This window comes from Abramis brama (genome assembly GCF_963993115.1).
Source record: "Abramis brama genome assembly, chromosome: 8".
In the NCBI taxonomy this organism is placed as follows: domain Eukaryota; kingdom Metazoa; phylum Chordata; class Actinopteri; order Cypriniformes; family Leuciscidae; genus Abramis; species Abramis brama.
Window position 1 is genome coordinate 455,180 of NC_139970.1, and position 12,321 is coordinate 467,500.

Genomic DNA, 12,321 nt, shown 5'->3' on the forward strand with positions numbered 1-12,321 from the left:
TTAACTTATTGCACAGGTGGCACGCTTGAGTTCACTGAGCTCCTGAGAGCAACCCATTCTTTCACAAATGTTTGTAAAGCGTCTTCTTGCCTAGGTGCTTGATTTTATACAACTGTGGCCATGGAAGTGACTGGAACACCTGAATTCAATGATTTGGAGGGGTGTCCCAATACTTTTGGCAATATAGTGTATGTGTGCAAGAACCTTTCATGAAAGTTTTGCCATGCTTAAGTTTTGTAATGAAGTAAAATATATTTGAAATAAATATTTGAAATCTATCACTATTAAATTTGACTCGTTATATTGTGCTGACTTTTTAGATGTATGTATTTGACCTCCTACATTTCTGTACTGTAACACACTGGACATCAACTTCTGAAACTAAAAATTATTGTATCTGTATGAAGCAAAAGTGACACTTTTTTATTCAAACCGGTGAATTAAAGAATAGTTCACCCAAAAATGAAAATTAGCCCATGATTTACTCACCCTGAAGTCATCCTAGGTGGATATGACATTCTTCTTTCAGACAAATACAATCAGAGTTTTATTAAAAAATGTCCTTTCTCCTCCAAGCTTCATAATGAGAGTCAATGGCTGGAGATAATTTGAAGCCCAAAAAAGTGCATCCATCCATTATAAAAGTAATCCATATGGCTCCAGGGGGTTAATAAAGGCCTTCTAATGCAAAGTCATGTGTTTGTGTAAAGAAAATATCCATATTTAAAACTTTATAACTATAATCATTAGCTTCCGACAAGCGAGTCAAGAGTAACTGACGCCGACTTCACTGGACACGAGTGAGTCGAGAGTAACTGACACCGGCTTCACTGGACACGAGTGAGTCGAGAGTAACTGACACCGGCTTCACTGGACACGAGCGAGTCAAGAGTCACTGACACCGGCTTCACTGGACACGAGCGAGTCAAGAGTCACTGACACCGGCTTCACTGGACACGAGCGAGTCAAGAGTCACTGACACCGGCTTCACTGGACACGAGCGAGTCAAGAGTCACTGACACCGGCTTCACTGGACACGAGCGAGTCAAGAGTCACTGACAACGGCTTCACTGGACACGAGCGAGTCAAGAGTCACTGACACCGGCTTCACTGGACACGAGCGAGTCAAGAGTCACTGACACCGGCTTCACTGGACACGAGCGAGTCAAGAGTCACTGACACCGGCTTCACTGGACACGAGCGAGTCAAGAGTCACTGACACCGGCTTCACTGGACACGAGCGAGTCAAGAGTCACTGACACCGGCTTCACTGGACACGAGCGAGTCAAGAGTCACTGACAACGGCTTCACTGGACACGAGCGAGTCAAGAGTCACTGACACCGGCTTCACTGGACACGAGCGAGTCAAGAGTCACTGACACCGGCTTCACTGGACACGAGTGAGTCGAGAGTCACTGACAACGGCTTCACTGGACACGAGCGAGTCAAGAGTCACTGACACCGGCTTCACTGGACACGAGCGAGTCAAGAGTCACTGACACCGGCTTCACTGGACACGAGCGAGTCAAGAGTCACTGACACCGGCTTCACTGGACACGAGTGAGTCGAGAGTCACTGACAACGGCTTCACTGGACACGAGTGAGTCAAGAGTCACTGACACCGGCTTCACTGGACACGAGTGAGTCAAGAGTCACTGACACCGGCTTCACTGGACACGAGTGAGTCAAGAGTCACTGACGCCGGCTTCACTGGACACGGACAGCAGACCGATGATTCGCACTACTGACACTGAGGACGAGCTGTTCCTCAAGCTCTTTGTGTGTTTGCATCTCTGTACAAACTTCAGAAGGATCCCAACATCAGGAAAGAGCGGATGGTTTATTTCAAACAACGTTCTGGATCGCGTCGGAGGATTACATGTTTGTTCGGAGCATTTGACTGTAGATTGTTTTATAATCAAACCTTCCTGTTTTTCATTCAGATGTTAAAACTACTGCTAGACATGTCCGTCAGTCACATGACCCCGTGTGTTTGAGCTTTGTCTGCTTGAGCACGTTTTGGCTGTCAGTTAAACAATATTAACCAGTTAATGATATTGGTTAATCAGTTGAAAGAGTTTGCCAGAAGAATTAGTATCATAAAAAGGTAGAGTTATTAACAGAGAGCTAAAACCTCCCACCATCAGAGAGAGCAGTTGTACCTCTGTCAGGCACAGGAGTCTGTCCGAGGGACTGATGGGGGACAGGGCGGGGCTGCTGGGAGAGGAGGCGGAGCCAGGGGACGAGGAGGCGGGGCCAGGGGGCGAGCGCTGACTCTGCTGGAGCAGATCGGGCAGGAGAGGGTTTGCCCCCCTAAAGCAGTTCCTCTGCACAATCTCTACAGGACTGGGACAACAAGCCTCTTTCCAACCTGAACCCAGCAGTGTCACAGGCCCTGATCTCTGGAACTGAGAAAGGCAAACCTCATGCCATCAGCACAAATCTCTTTCCCTTTCCTTTTGCATAGCTGTGTTTCTGGGCTAAACTTGCAATTTGAGGCAAAAAAAGCTGAAGGTGAAACAAAATTCAAACACAATCTTCACATAAAGAAATTAAAACATGCATAATTAACAGAAAACAAGAACTATGATGAAATTATGAAATAAAGGAACAGTGACAATGGACAAAAACAAAGAAACAAAAAATCAAATGTCCAACATTTGTGTGTTTGTTTACTGTGTAGTTTTGAATTATAGAATCCATCTGCACTCATTACCAGTTATCAGACGGTGTGGGTGTGAGTGTGTGTGTGTGTGTGGGTGTGAGTGTGTGTGTGTGTGTGTGTGTGTGTCTGTCTGTGTCTGTGAGTGTGAGTGTGTGTGTGTGTGTGAGTGTGTGTGTGTGTGTGTGTGTGCGTGTGTGTGTCACCTGTCTCAAGACGAGTGTGCTGTCTTTGCATGGCGTAGAGGAGGCATCATCGTCCTGCACGACCATTGTCTTCGCTGCTTCTGCCTCTCCATTACTGAGTCTAGACGAGCTGTCAATCAAACAACCATTGTGTCTAGATGAACATTATAACAGCACATGGAAGTGAACAACACTATTCTTTATAGATTAAATCAAAAGTGGCATTCTCTCCATCATACTAGGGGGCACACGAGTGGGGTTTCCTGAGCTAAATGTTGTTTTTATGATGTCTAATGGAATCTCTGATGACCCAACAGATGCGAGTACAGGTTCTGTGTAAGCTCACCCTCCTCCCCGCGAGTCCTCCGGGCCGGACGTCGACTCGTCCCCGATGTCCTGGTCCACCTCCTCATCATCTTCATCATCAGTGGTGCCGGAGTCGTCACTGGAGGAAGAGTAATCCGTGGCTTTGTGTTGAGGCCGCACGTCCTCCACCGCACGAAGTTCCTTCGCCAGAGCCGTCAGATCCTGCAAACACACACATGTGACCAGTGATGTCATATCCGGACCAGAACAGCACAGCATGTGACCAGTGATGTCATATCAGATCCTGCAAACACACACATGTGACCAGTGATGTCATATCCGGACCAGAACAGCACAGCATGTGACCAGTGATGTCATATCAGATCCTGCAAACACACACGTGACCAGTGATGTCATATCAGATCCTGCAAACACACACATGTGACCAGTGATGTCATATCAGATCCTGCAAACACACACATGTGACCAGTGATGTCATATCAGGACCAGAACAGCACAGCATGTGACCAGTGATGTCATATCCGGACCAGAACAGCACAGCATGTGACCAGTGATGTCATATCAGATCCTGCAAACACACACATGTGACCATTGATGTCATATCAGATCCTGCAAACACACACATGTGACCAGTGATGTCATATCAGGACCAGAACAGCACAGCATGTGACCAGTGATGTCATATCAGGACACGATGAGCAAACAGGACTCGATTACATAATGAGCGCTGATGTTTGGAAGTTTAGTTGACCTTTGAGCGCTGATATCTGAGCAGAGGATGAGTCAACACGACGCTGACTGAGTTTGCTCATCTTCAGTTTGCTCGCCCTCAAAGGCATAAAGACTAACTGAAGCAGTTGAAATTCTGCAGCAGAGCGATGACATCTCAGATCATTATCTAGTCTCGTGTAAACTTCATTTAGCCAAGGCTGCAAAGCCGTGTTACAAATATGTTAGACCTATCACTTCTGCCACTAAAGATTGCTTTATCAATAATCTTCCTGATCAGTTTCATCATCTCAGCATCCCAGATAGCTTAGAAGAACTCGATATTGCAACAGAAACTTTTAACTCTCTATTTTCCAGCACTTTAGACACAGTTGCTCCGTTGTGCTTAAAGAAGAAAATAGTCCAACGCCGTGGTACAACGAGCACACTCGGGCCCTTAAGAGAGCAGCCAGAGAGATGGAGCGCAACTGGAAGAAAACAAAACTAGAGGTATTTCGCATTTCATGGAAGGAGAGCTCTATTGCTTACAGAGAGGCCTTAAAAGCTGCTAGATCTGCTTATTTTTCAACCCTATTAGAAGAAAATAAACATAATCCTAGGTATTTATTTGAAACGGTGGCTAAACTAACGAAAAATAAAGCTTCAAGCCCAGAAGATTCCAAGCAACACAGCAGTAATGATTTTATGAACTTCTTCACTTATAAGATTGATAATATCAGGGACAAAATTATAACTATGCAGTCGTCTACTACAGTATCACATCAGGCAGAGCATTGTAGTCTCCCGGAGGAAAAATTTGATTCATTTATTGCTACAGGAGAGGAAGAATTCGTTAAACTCGTTAATTCATCTAAATCGACAACATGTATGTTAGACCCTATACCGACTAAGCTACTGAAAGAGATGCTTCCAGAGGTCATAGATCCTCTTCTTAATATCATTAATTCATCTTTGTCTCTAGGATACGTACCAAAAACTTTTAAGATGGCTTGTTAAAAAAACGCAACTTGATCCTACAGAATTAGTCAATTACAGGCCGATCTCGAATCTACCTTTTCTGTCAAAGATACTAGAAAAGGCAGTATCCTCACAACTGTGTTCCTTTTTAGAAAGAAATGATATCTGAGGATTTCCAGTCAGGATTTAGACCGTACCAGACAGCTCTCATTAGAGTCACAAATGATTTGCTCTTATCATCCGATCGTGGTTGTATCTCGCTATTTGTGGTATTCGATCTTAGTGCTGCATTTAACACTATTGACCACAACATTCTTTTAAATAGACTCGAAAACTATGTTGGCATTAGTGGAATTGCACTAGCATGGTTTAAATCATACTTATCGGACCGTTATCAGTTTGTAGCAGTAAATGAAGAGATGTCTTATCGATCACAAGTTCAGTATGGCGTACCACAAGGCTCAGTACTAGGACCGCTGCTGTTCACTCTGTACATGCCACCATTAGGAGATATCATTAGGAAACATGGAATTAGCTTTCACTGTTATGCTGACGATACTCAGCTCTATATTTCTTCACACCCCGACGAAACGTACCAATTCACAAAATTAACGGAATGCATAGCTGATATAAAATTTTTAAAAAACAGAGATTCTAATTGGACCAAAAATATCATCACGTAATAGCTAGGGGTGGTGAAAAAAATTGATTATTGATTAATCGCGAGTATGTTATGGACGAGTATGAATCGATTATAAAATTTTCAAAAATCGATTTTTTATTATTATTTAAAAAATAATAATTTTGCATTATTTTATTTTGTAAAAAATGTTATACCGGAAGTTGAACGTCACGAACGCGCCAAGTTCCAGTTAGCAAGTGCGTGTAACGGCAGCCAGAGCGAGTGAGAGCAGGTGTGTAAAATGGAAGAACCAGGAACGAGCAACCAACCGATCCACCCAGCTCCATCTGGGCTCAAAGCAAGATTCATTTTGGTTTTCATGGCAGGAGCTCTAAACATGTTGATAGAACGCATGCCGTCTGTCGACATTGCCACACTAAACTGAAGTACTGCGGCAATACGAGCAACTTGAGGGCCCACATTTCCCTCTTTCATCCAGAGGAGGCAGGGTGGGTTAAAGACGACCGCCTGAAGCCCGTCATCCCACCGAATCAGCGCACTCTCCACGATATGACAAAATTGAGAGCTAAGAAAATCACAACGTCGATATCTTATTTTATAGCTAAAGATATGAGGCCATACAGTGTGGTTGAAAACCAAGGCTTCCGCTACATGGTCCACAGTATGGAGCCAAGGTATGTGATACCATCCCGGAGCTTTTTTACACACAAGTCGATTCCTATTCTTTACAAGGAGACAAAGTTTTTAGTGCAAGTGTCCCTCAAGTCTGCTCCCAGGGCAGGGGCGTAAATTTCATCTAAATGTTGGGGGGGACAATTAACATAACTTTCCTCAACAGCAATTTTTGAAGGGGACACCAATAATACAGGCAAAATTGTACTTTCACAGAAGAAAGCCTTACTACTATTATTAGTGTAGCTAGCATGGAGACCGTGCCATTATCCTTCTTCTCAAAGTTTCTCTCTGGTTCATTGAAAAAGCTGACTAAATTGACCAAAATATTCTTCATTGGTGTGCGAAATTGACAAAAAAATGATCTCTATATTTTCAGGGATTTTATCATAACGATAATTAGACAATATTTTGCTGAGTGTGTTATTGTGCTGGTAACTTGGCATGTTTAGGACTGCCATGGACAGCCGACTCCTAAAGTTTTTGATTTTCTTCATATTCTGTGTGGCGGTCAGCTCACAGCAGTGACAGAAATCATTTTTCCAACAAGTTTCAATAGCCTTTTACCTTCATTGGCATTTTTACCTTTATAAATGTATTTTTAAACCTAATTATATGCATGCATCATCTTTTGTGTCAATTTCATTAATTAAATTTAATTATAATAATAAGACACAATAGGGCTGTTACCAATCAAATTAAATAAGTATCAACAAAATCTTTGCAATGGAGAGGAAACACAGAAGCTGCATTTGAAATGGCATTTAGATGCTTTTACACAGACATAAATAATGTTTTGTTTAAAACATAAAACGTTGAATATTGATATATAAAATGATTTAAACCATGAAAAGATCATTTAAATGTGAAATTAAAACCGCCAGTAGGTGGCAGCAATTCATTGTTAATGAGTGAGTCATTGAGATTCAACTGATTCGTTCAAAAAGCTGATTCATAATTCAGTAAGGAAATACCTCGTGTGTTTCTCAGAGACGCAAATACAGTGCTATGGCTTAGTTTTCAAATATTTTCGTTGGCGAAATAGAGTTAAAACAGGCAATATGGTGTCTAAAAGTAAACTTTTCATTTATCAATTTATTAAATCACATTTATTATCATGTTAATATCTGGAGAAAACTGCACTCTTTGTGTGATATTATATTAGATTAACTATATTAAATGATATAAACTGACTAAATCACACAGTGAAAGCGTGAAAATCTAAAAGCGCACCCGCACTTGTCTAACAGTTAATCTATTCTACAAGACTAACGTTACACACAGTGTATGCGTAGCCTACACTTTATGGGTGTGTGTGAGGGAACGGTTTTAAACAATCGCGGTAAACGCACAGACTGTATAAAACAAGGTTATAATCTCCAACATAGCGAGGCGGACTACATCGGTGACAAAAGTACATTGGTTATGAAAATTAAAAATTGTCATGATTTATTAATGACGCAGCATAATCTGTATTAAAGAAAAAATAATCACTTCATCCGAGGTTTAAAGTGAATAAAATAGACTTACTGGAGTTTCACAACTGAAAAACCTTGTTCTCTCCCACTATGTTTGTGATGAGGTAAAAGGGGAGCAGGCAGTGGACCAAAGGGTCCTTTGTAATAGAAGTGAATCTATTTTAACGGTTGCATTCAAAGCAAGCTTTTTATTAGTTTCTAAATTACCAGTAGGCTATTTAAAAATATAATTCCTTATATAGGCTACTAGTAATTAGCTTTTCTTCTTCTTTTTTAATTTTACCAGAACTGCCTAAACACAAACTGAAGACAGATGCTCCAACAAGGTGGAATAGTGGCTTTGACATGGTTGATCGGTTCCTTGAACAGCAGCCTGCCATCTGCGCTGCGCTCCTCTCCCCTCAAGTAAGTAAGTATGGGATTTAAGATTTAATCAGACCTAGTAGCAAGCCAAGGTGTGAAAAATATTTTAGTTAATTGAAATAAAAATAAAAAACTAGACTTTAGAATAAAAATATTATAAAAATATGATATTGTGTACACACAAAACTAACTAAAAAAAAAAAAAAAAAAAAATACAGAAAACGTCTTTAGTTTTGTTTGTCAATTTGACACAACAGCCTTGAGGAGGCACTGGTGCATGTGTTTGAGACTAAATGACTGTGAGTTGTTGTGTTGGCGTGAATGGAGAACTCTTATAGCATACAGTGTTAATTCCTTTATTTTAACTTTTCCTGTTCTCAATTCCCATCATCCTTACAGGTGAGGAAAGGTGCGCATGACATCTGCACACTGAGTGAGGGAGACGTGTCCGGCGCTGAACACCTTGTGAAGACCCTCAAGCCCATGAAATTGGCCACCACCACAATGTCTGAGGAAAGCATGCCTACTCTCTCACTCATCGCCCCACTACACACACAGCTCCTGGCCGACTTCACCCCTGCACCAGAGGATGATCCGATGACCCGGGAAATCAAGCATGCCATCCGGGAAGATTTGAGGAAGAGATACACATCTACAAAAGAGAGGCACACACTCCATACAGCATCTTGCCTGGATCCTCGCTTTAAAGCTCTCCCATTCCTTTCAGAGGATGAAAAAGTGGAGACATACAGCAGAGTGACTACAGAGGCTGCATCATCCCTCGAGGTATTCTCTCTTTTGATATTAATAATTCTAGAGAATGATTAATTAATGATCTGATTAATAGAATGCTTTGTATCAGTTGTGTGCTTTGTATGCTTTGTGTCTTATTTCACTGCTTCCCTGTGTTAGGTGATGAGGCAAGAGGCTGAAGTCCCTGAGGGCGAAGGTGATGACATGGCTGAGGGGCATGATGACGGTGAGGAGGATGATGCAGTTCAGAAGGTTTGCGACGAAGCCCTGAAGCTGGATGAAGATGGCCCTTCCACGCCCTCTACCTCAAGACCATCTTCTCTGACTGCACTGCTGGGCCAAACATTTAATGTTGCTGTCACCACAGCAGAGCCCAAGTCGGCACACACCAGGGCTGAGGAAGAGGTTCGCATGTATCTGGAGGCCCCTTGAGTGGTGGAGCACCAACCATCATGTGTATCCTCTCCTAGCTAAGCTGGCAAAACGATATTTATGCATCCCAGGTACGAGCGTTGCTGCAGAGAGAGTGTTCTCCACTGCGGGAGACATCGTGTCAGCACAACGGAGCACACTCACGCCACAACATGTGGACCAGCTGGTCTTCCTCCATAAGAATCTGGTCATTCCAGAGCTATGAATGTTTAGTACAACTTGATTACTCAAGTTAGTGTGTTGCATTTTGTCACTGTGTTCTACAGTACAGTATATAAGCTGAAGCTACAGTAAGTTGTTCAAAAATGTTCATTTTGTCTTCTTAATGATTAAATTGGACTATTTTCTTCTAGAAAGACAAGGTGTTCAGGTGGAGAAAAAACTTTTTCTTTACCTTGACATGTTTCGACTGCAACCTGCAGTCTTCCTCCACCTGAACACCTTGTCTTTCTAGAAGAAAATTGTCCAATTTCTACAGTATGTTGGTTCTGATCTACTTCCTAAAGGAAATAAGCCTTTCATTTATTTGTTATTGTTTAGTTCAACTTGATGAGTCACAACACAATGTGATGTATTGATTTCTGTGTTCTACAGAACATAAGCTACATACAAATAATTCTGAAGTTATAACTACACGACACAGAAAGTGCTTTGAGTTGTTGTTACTCAATAAAAGAGTTAAGTAATTCAGTAGATGACTTTTTTTAATACTGCAATCACTTTGTAGTGTATTTTCGTTTACTGTTGTGAAATGGAAAATCAATAATCGCTAATCGAGAATCGTTAATAATTGAAAATCGTCTGTAATCGAATCGGGACTTCAATAATCGTAATCGAATCGGGAAATCAGACCGATTAACCACCCCTAGTAATAGCCTAGAATACTGTCTAACACTTGATGGCTGCTCTTAGCGCATTATAGTCCTTCACGTCTATTGCGATCTCAAAATTCCGGCCAGTTGATAATACCTAGAATCTAAAAATCGACTGCTGGCGGGAGATCCTTCTCCTATTTAGCACCAGAACTCTGGAACAATCTTCCTACCATTGTCCGGGAAGCAGACACACTCTGTCAGTTCAAATCTAGACTAAAAACTAGTGCTGTCAGTTAAACGCGTTATTAACGGCGTTAACACAAACCCATTTTAACGGCGTACATTTTTTTATCGTGAGATTAACGTTCTTTTTGGCCTAGCAAACTTTGTCGCTTTTTTCACATGCTGTTGCAACAACTAGTAACGTTAGAAAAACTACAACACCACACCGGATCTAGCTAGACCGGAAACAAAACAACAGGCACGCCACACTTGTTTGGGCTCGCGAGCCGGCCGAAGAGTCGTAGGCTAACGCTACGTTTTGAGTGGATGGCGAGCACGAGACGCCGAAGTGGATGCCAATAAGATTCTGAATGCAAAGTTTACTTTTAAGAAGTTGCCAAATGGTTCCATTGACAAGACCGAAGTGCTCTGTGTGTTTTGTCGTTGTGAACTGAGCGATCATCATCGCAGCACGTCCCGTCTGAAACACCACTGGATGGCCAAGCATTCTCTGATGCGATTATTTGCTCCAAGTGAGAATGTTAGTGTGAAATTGAACACTACAGTATATGCCCATGTTGTTTTCAATAAAAAACATTTGCACAAAGCAAGCCAATCCACTTTTCCATGTTGATCAGAGCATTAAAATGAGAAAAAAATAATGTGACAAATCAAGGGACATTTAGAATAGATAAAAATGTGTGATTAATTGCGAGTTAACTATGACATTAATGCAATTTTAAAAAAAATTTTTTTTTTAATTTATTTAACAGGGACAATGCACAATATATGTACTGTACCAGATTTAGCTAAAAGCTAATTCCCATCTGCAGTCCCTGGGCAGGTGCCAATAGCGTGCAAAATTACAAAATATACCAAACCTCCCAAAACCACACAATATCAATAATCCAAATACAAGAATAAACAACTGTCATTACAAGAATTTTACCATACACATAATAAAAAAACATACTGACCACCTTCAATGTCTCATAGCTCAATGACTACAAACCTGGTTGTCCTTCAACCATATTTTCACCCTACCTTTAAAATTTATGAATGTACTACATTCTCTGACAATCAGTGGTAAGGAATTAATCGCGATTAAATATTTTAATCGTTTGACAGCACTACTAAAAACACATATCTTCAACCTGGCATACACACAGAACATTATACATTCCTTTAATTGAAATCAGTTAAATGAATATTAGGCTGCATAAATTAGGTCAGCCGTATCTGGGCCGTATCCAGATCAGATGGAGGACCTGCGCCTAGACACGACCACAACGCATGATGTAGTCAGCCGTATCTGGGCCGTATCCAGATCAGATGGAGGACCTGCGCCTAGACACGACCACAACGCATGATGTAGTCAGCCGGATCTGGGCCGTATCCAGACCAGATGGAGGACCTGCGCCTAGACACGACCACAACGCATGCCTGAAGTGTCAGCAGAGATTGTGTCTACTAGACTCTCTCCTGTGAAGGCTTCATCGACAAGACAGCATCAGCACTGATCCTCAACACACTCGTCTCCATCCCGGCGTGACTCTGATCTTCAACCAGAGGGAGCTTGATAATATTCTGAATATTCTGATCCAATCTGACCTCTGACCTGTAATGCTCCTGAATCATAATCACACACTGTTCGTTCATTGGCCAGAGGAGAACTGAGACTGAGTCTGGTTTCTCCCAAGGGTTTTTCTCCATTCTGCCCTGATGGAGTTTTCTGTCACTGTCGCCTTTTCCACCTTGTTTCACCTTTGTTGCCATTGGCCATTAGGGACATTTAATTTAATATTCAACATATATTATTTATTATATTATATATATTATTATTTTCCTGTTTTCTTTGCAAAGCTGCTTTTTAAAAAGCACTATATAAATAAAGGTGACTTGATTTGATTATACTGCAACCAAAGGAATATACCAGGTTCAATATGTCAAGTTCAGTTGACAGCATTTGTGGCATAATGATGATTACCACAACAATTTATTCAATTATTTTATTTATTTCTGGCAGTTATTCAGCACTGACGGTCAACAAGCCTCGAGCTGTGTTTCACACACACACGGCCTC

The 12,321-nt window shown here is 41.6% G+C and overlaps 2 protein-coding genes across 3 annotated transcripts in view; one reads left to right on the forward strand and one right to left on the reverse strand.

Moving 5' to 3' along the window:
• The window catches only part of LOC311088031 (mitogen-activated protein kinase kinase kinase kinase 4-like), an 81,132-nt gene that overhangs the window by 20,318 nt on the left and 48,493 nt on the right, over positions 1-12,321 (reverse strand). Inside the window, exons 16-18 of one of the 2 annotated variants that reach the window (XM_084121655.1) lie at positions 3,194-3,375; positions 2,869-2,977; positions 2,163-2,408 (exon numbers count right to left, since the gene is read on the reverse strand). In XM_084121655.1, coding sequence (XP_083977781.1) covers positions 2,163-2,408; positions 2,869-2,977; positions 3,194-3,375 — 537 coding nt within the window. The remainder of the gene's footprint in view (positions 1-2,162; positions 2,409-2,868; positions 2,978-3,193; positions 3,376-12,321) is intronic. The other variant, XM_084121656.1, reaches the window with a different exon arrangement.
• On the forward strand, positions 7,912-11,190 carry LOC311088038 (E3 SUMO-protein ligase ZBED1-like). The gene is made up of 3 exons (XM_084121674.1): positions 7,912-8,058; positions 8,416-8,802; positions 8,929-11,190. The coding sequence occupies exons 1-3, from the start codon at positions 7,999-8,001 to the stop codon at positions 9,199-9,201; spliced, it is 720 nt and encodes a 239-aa protein (XP_083977800.1). The 5' UTR covers positions 7,912-7,998; the 3' UTR covers positions 9,202-11,190.